This window comes from Tursiops truncatus, chromosome 19 (assembly GCF_011762595.2).
Source record: "Tursiops truncatus isolate mTurTru1 chromosome 19, mTurTru1.mat.Y, whole genome shotgun sequence".
Lineage (NCBI taxonomy): Eukaryota > Metazoa > Chordata > Mammalia > Artiodactyla > Delphinidae > Tursiops > Tursiops truncatus.
This window is the reverse complement of record NC_047052.1, coordinates 48,941,510-48,947,563: the sequence shown is the minus strand read 5'-3', so window position 1 is coordinate 48,947,563 and position 6,054 is coordinate 48,941,510. Positions and strand designations below refer to the sequence as shown.

Genomic DNA, 6,054 nt, shown 5'->3' with positions numbered 1-6,054 from the left:
CCCATCAAGAAGATGACGGATGGTGAAACCATCCGTCTCTTGTCTGAAGTGCTGAGTAGCAGCTAAAAAGAGTGAGGTGTGTGAGTGGCATGAAAGAAGTTTCCAACACATTATTGAGTAAAAGGAAACAAATTGCCAAATGATACATAGGGTATGAAAAAAATCAAGGAGACACCTAAGGTACCATATACATGTGTGTACATGCCCAATAAAAGGTCTTGAAAAATCCACTCCAAACTCACTGCAGGCGTTACCAGTAGGACACAGAATGGGATCGTGGAGAGTCTGATGGTCATAATCTCAAGCCTCATCTTGAAAATGCTGAGTTCAATCCTGCCTCTAGGCTTTCACACTGGCTGTTCCTTCTGCCTTGGGACCCTCTTCCCTGCGGTTTTTGCATGGCTGGCGAGTTCTCTGTTAGGTTCCTGCTCAGTTGTCCCCTCCTCAGAGGTCTTCACTGACCCCCATCTAAAGCAACCATCCCCAGGTGGAAAATGGAGTGGCAGTGGGTGAGGGATGGAGAGAGTCTTCATTGTATACCGTTTTGTGCCCTTTGAATTTCAAACTAAGTGAACTTACCACCCATTCAAAAAATAACAATGTAAAAAACCCAGCATAGCTCCCCTAAGACATTTTCTTATCACGTCCCCCAGTTTCATTTTCCTTGAGATACTTGTCAGTGTCTGAGATGACCTTATTTACAGGTTCCCTTGTTTGCTGTCCCTCCCCCACTCCACCCCACACACTAGGTGGTTCCAGGGGCAGAAACCTCAGTGGGTCTGCCAGGTTGATGGCCTGAGCAGGGCCTTGCACATAGCAGATGCCCCATACGTATTTGCCAAATGACTGGGCAAATCGTGTGTGCGGGGTTTCTTCCACAAGAAAAATGTATTTTGAATTATGTAATTAAAATTTAATTGTAAAAAGTTTCCCCTACCTCCCCTCCAAACAGATGAAAAATAGGAAGGGAAGAGAAGGTTATTGAACTGGGTGATTTTCAGGGTCCATTCAGCTCGAAATATTTCAAAGACATTTAGTTTTGGGGTTTTGAGGTTTGGGGTTTTTTTGGTTTTTTTTTTTTTGGGGTCTAGCTGGTCGGCGGAATTTCCCCTCTCTCATAAGACTTTCTGTCTTATGAGAGGGAAGTAGGAGAAAGGGAAATAAACATTCTGGGGTTCCTCCATTGGTTTCTCTTCCTTCCGCTAGTCTGCATAGCTGGGGAAGGGGAGTTTTCTTCCTTAATTCCATTGAGGCCCCAGCTGGGCAGAGGGTCCCTAAAGGATGACAGCTGTCAGGCCTCCAAGTCCAAGGCAGAGCTTGAATGGGTGCCAGTGGGCTTCTCAGCCCCATTCTGCCCCATCTGTAACACAAAATGTGGAAGATGGTGAATAGGAACCCCTTCTTGCCCCTCAGCATTTACTCCCCTGTATTCTGGAAGCACCATTCCTATTTTTCCTTTGAGGAACCAGCATTCCCTATCTCTCATTTCCTCAGTTTTGGGTGGAGTGGACCCCAAGGCCAAGCGCTAGAGGATGGGCCTGTGACCCCAGCCCGGCCAATCAGAGACACAGAGACTGGTCAGGCACATGACCCAGTGTGGCCAATGAGAACCAGCTCTGGAAGCAGGGCTGCAACTACTGGGAAACTGGCGTGCTCTCCGCACTGGGGATGGAGCAGCAACTCTCTGCTACCTCATGTGGAGACGCTGCCTGGGAATGAAGCCAACTCAGAGAAAGGAAAACTAAGACAGTTCCTGATGACATCATCTGACAACCGGATGCAGTCATGCCTCAAGTCCCTGTACTCTTCAATTACATGGCCCAGTAAACTCCCTGGTTTGTCTTCCCAGGTTGAATGGGGTTTCTGTCACTCACAACTCAAAAGAATCCTGACAAAGACCTCCTTTCTGCTGCTGAGAAACCATCACCAAACACCCCCACCCCCACCCCCACCCCCCGCCCCGATTGGTAATAACCCAACTCCCTTCTCTGCCCTGCAAAGGCCTTCTGGTTTCCTCCCTCACATTTCCTCCCAGTCCCCCACCCCATACCTTAGTTTATGTGGCTCCACTCACCACCTCCTTGGACATCTCTAAATAGGCTATCTGGGCCTAATTCACAACCTCTCTCCTCTAAGACCTGGGCCACCCGCAGAGATGTCCTGGTGGTCTCTGCAGTGCAGTTAGCCCTTGGTATCGGTCATCAACATCCCTTGAGTTTTTCTGCCTTATTTCTGGATGGAAGGGGTGGTGCTTGGGATGGTGGGGCTTCACAAAGCAATGTAGGGGGCACACTTCTTGGAGGAGACGCACAATCCCTTCTCCTCTGCTTCTGCATCACCACCGCCCGCTCCCCCCGCCGCACCAACCATCATGCCTAGCACAGGACCAGGTGTGAGAATTTATTACTATATCAGGTAAATTCCTGTCCCCTCTGGCCTCAATTTCCCCATCACTTAAAGAGGTGGCATGAGGGGGGGCGCTGAATTACATGCTTCTAAGAGAAACATTCAAGAACACAGGGTCCTTACCACCCAGCGCTCTCCTGAGGCCTGGCAGAACTGAGAGTAAGCGTCAGCGATGACTGTGGCCCTGGAGAGCAAAGGAAGTCCCTCAGGAGGGGACCCTCCTCCTACCACCCACCCTCCCATTCCACCCCACCCCACCCCAACTCACTTGCAGTGGAGCCCTCCCCCAGGAGGTAAATCCGGGATGTCCTCAGAGGCCAAAGTCCTGAAAACTGTGTTCAAGCTGGGGGGCTCCTGGCCAAAGGCACACAGCTCTGAAAAGGAGGCAAGGACTGTGAGAGTTACCCTGCTTGCTGACCACCCCTTCCGCCGGGCTCCTGGCACCTGCTCACCTGCAACCCTGCGTCCCAGGGCTGCGTCCAGCACTAGCTCCTTCCTGATGGCCTCCTCACAAGGCCTGGGGGCCCCCGGGAAGCAGACCAGGATGCAAGTCATGTTGTCCAGGCTTCCCTGGAGAAGGCAGAGAAAAGGGAGCCTGGTGGAACACGGTTGAATGCCCAGCACAGGGCTCCATGCCCTAGGAAACAGAGTTTCCCAACACTCCCCTTGCTCTAGTGCCCCCTTCCCAATCTGGTTATGCCCATATCTCTAAAGTCCCACCCTTCTGTCAGTCTAAACCAGGCCTCTCACGAGGACCAATTCCTTAGACCACGCCCTCTCACTGTCCTAGCACCACCCTATTAAACAGAGCCACTTCCCTTTTCCAAAGCTCCTCCCACTCTGCTGTTGAGCTGTTCTTCCTTCAGCCACTAGTCACACCTCAGGACCCATCTTTAGGTCTAAGGGCTGTCCCATTCCAAAAGACCACGCCCTTCCTCGTAAATCCCTCCCACTTATCTATCGAGAACTACAACTCTTCCGTCTTGTCTCAAGGCTTCCCTCAGTCTCCGCTCCCTGCACGTTTTGGCCCTGCCCCGTTCCAGCAGGCCCCGTCCCCTATTTGGAGTCCCACCTCTCCTTTTCTAGTTTTACTCTTGCCTCTGCATCAAAGCTCCTCCCCACTAAATCCCTTAGGTTCTTCCCTCTAAGATCTCAAGCCCCGCCCCCAGGACCTTGCAAAGACACGTGTCCAATAGCTGCGCGCAGAGAAGCTGTGGGGCCAAGCCCAAGCAGAGGCGAGACGCCACCAGTCCCGCCAGGGCAGAGCCAGACATGGCGTCCCACACACCATCAGAGGCCAGGAGCATGAATTCGTCCTCTGCTCGGCGTGCCAGGGCGGTCACTTCAGGCTCCGCGGAAACGAGCTGCAGTTCAGGGGGCCTTCCCGGAGCCTCTTTGTAGGCAAAGTCTCCCAGTGCTCGGGACACTGCCAGAGAGCCCTCGAGGCGCCGGCGGCTGATGGTGCCGCCCGCGTCATGGATGCGCTCGCGTTCCCGGGGATGGAGGGGCCGATGGTCTTCGGTGATGAAGGCCACGGCGCCGGCGCGACTCAGCACCGCGCGGGAGTCACCGCAGTGCGCCAGGTACAGAAAGTGCGGGGAAACCAGCAACGCCAAGGCGGTGGAGCCTCCCGGCTCGCCGCGGGGCCAGAGCGCGCGCAGGCGTGCGTCTGCGCTCAGAAAGGCGCGGCGCAGTGCTTCGCACACGCCCTCGGGCTCGCCGGGCGCTGGGCCCAGCGCCTCGAGCACGTAGCCCGGCAGGTGGCGCGCACCGAAGAGGGCGGCTCTCGTCCCACCGTGGCCGTCGAGGATCGCGAAGAAAGCCCAGCCCGGGCCCAGCCCGGGTAGCTCAAGCCAAGCGCAATGCGCGTCCTCCATGTGTGCGCGCCACCCTTGCACTGCGCTCGCCCCGAAGCTCAAGCCCCAAGACGCCGCCGCACCCCCGTGCGGCCGCTGGGCGCATCGCGGCGCGTCCAGGAGGGACTGAGGCCCGTCGGGAGAGCTGCGCCTCTCCTCTGCCTCCTCCACCCTCTCTTGCTTGCGAGCTGGCCAGAGGAGACGTTCCAGCAGGCGGGCAAGGGCCGCCATCCTTCAGCCTGGGGATCAGGAAAGCTCCACCCTCTGCACCTGCTAACAGCCCCGCAACCCCGCAACCCCGCCCCCGTCACCTCCACTAATCCTCTGCACTGTGAAATTTTAAACCACCTAAATCTCCTTCCTATGCCCTTGACTTGCACTCAAGTCGAATCACTAGAAGGGATTGAACTCTTCGTTCTCCTCTCTTCCGCACTTTCAAAGTGAGGATTGGGGTTTGGGTCAGGGAAAAAAGATAATAGTACCAAACTAGCATTTACCATGAGCTACACACTGTTATACATCATCATCTCCAATTTACCGAAGAGGAAACTGAGTCACAGAAGTAAACAGTGTTACAAGGAAACAATCTCTAGAATCCGTTTTCTCAACACAACACTCGGCTTCGGCTGCCCAGCCCGACTCTGTTCAATCCCTGCCCACATCAGTGGTCCCATCCGGGTTCCAAAAGCTTTACATGCTTAATCTTGTTATTTCGACCCCTCCCCTCTCCTCGCCTCACTCCAGGTTCAGCTCACCTTCTGGGCAGCACCACCACCCTTGATTGTTCTGCCCTATTCCCTCTAGGCCACGCCTCTAGCTCCTCAGTCTCGGACTGACCCCACCCAATTTAGAACAATTCTAAATTGGCTTAAACCTCCCCAAGTCTGAGTTCCTCCCCTTGTCTCAAAACTTTCCGAGTAGTTTCTCCCCGCCCCCTTTCCCACTCCCATTGAGAATCTAGGCTATACCTCTACCTCTCAGCGGTAAAATCTTTATATCCTCCCCTCAATGCCACCTCTAGCTCCACCCCAACCCACTCTGAGATCCACGCCCCCATCCTCTCCGCCTAGGCTCCTTCATCATCATTTCCCGGAGCCCCTCACGCTACCCTCGGTCCCGCTTCTCTCCCCCTAAAGGCCCCGCCCTCTTCTGCCTAGACCCCGCCCTTCAGACCGCCTTCCAGGCCTTCTCGACAGGTAGCCTACGGTCCTAGCTCCGCCCCTCTATTAGGAAGGCCACGCCCACCTCCATCCTCCCGGGTGTTTCCCCTCCCCCTCGCCCTCCCTCATGTTCCGCCCCCCGTTCTCTGGCCCCGCCCCCGGGCCCCGCGCTGCAGTCGCCCCACAGCGGCCCCGCCCGCCACCGCTGAGCCGAACCGAGGGCGGCGGCGGCGGCGGCGGCGGTGGTGGCGGCGGCTGTGGCGGCTGCTGGAGCGGCCCGGGAGGAGGAGGCAGCGAGGATGGCGGCGGCGGCGTCCTGGGCGCGGCGGAGATGAGCGCTCGCGGCCCCAGGCCCAGGGCGGCGTGGCCGGAGTGGGCGGGGGTCCCGATGCAGGCCCGAAGGGGGCCATGGGGCAGGTCCTGCCGGTCTTCGCCCACTGCAGTGAGTAGGGGGAGGCTCAGGCCTGGTGTGGGGCCCAGAGACCCGGGTGGGCTCCTCCCCGGTTTCCCCTCCGACCTGGGCCGCGGGAGAGCCGAGATGGGGAGGAAGCGAAGGAGACAAAGGAAGCTCTCCCTCCCCACCGTGTTCTAGCGGCGATGGGGGCGACTTGACCCGGACAACCTGAGTGAGA

General features: G+C 56.6%; 2 protein-coding genes across 6 annotated transcripts in view; one reads left to right on the top strand and one right to left on the bottom strand.

Moving 5' to 3' along the window:
- Window positions 1-891: 891 nt before the first annotated feature.
- Window positions 892-4,513, bottom strand: PPM1N (protein phosphatase, Mg2+/Mn2+ dependent 1N (putative)). 4 transcript variants are annotated; one of them, XM_073796026.1, is made up of 5 exons: window positions 3,579-4,513; window positions 2,859-2,976; window positions 2,675-2,780; window positions 2,530-2,590; window positions 892-1,274 (listed from the first exon to the last, which is right to left on the bottom strand). In XM_073796026.1, the coding sequence occupies exons 1-5, from the start codon at window positions 4,491-4,493 to the stop codon at window positions 1,239-1,241; spliced, it is 1,236 nt and encodes a 411-aa protein (XP_073652127.1). In that variant the 5' UTR covers window positions 4,494-4,513; the 3' UTR covers window positions 892-1,238. The 4 variants fall into 4 exon arrangements, with proteins under 4 accessions (XP_073652127.1, XP_073652126.1, XP_033700062.1 ...); XM_033844172.2 differs by having other exon boundaries at window positions 1,132-1,360; XM_073796025.1 differs by lacking the exon at window positions 2,530-2,590 and having other exon boundaries at window positions 892-1,360.
- Window positions 4,512-6,054, top strand: part of RTN2 (reticulon 2) — a 51,793-nt gene continuing 50,250 nt past the window's right edge. For both annotated transcript variants that reach the window (XM_073796028.1, XM_019935025.3), the window contains exon 1: window positions 4,512-5,864. In XM_073796028.1, the coding sequence (XP_073652129.1) occupies window positions 5,831-5,864 (34 nt within the window). In that variant the 5' untranslated portion in view covers window positions 4,512-5,830. The remainder of the gene's footprint in view (window positions 5,865-6,054) is intronic.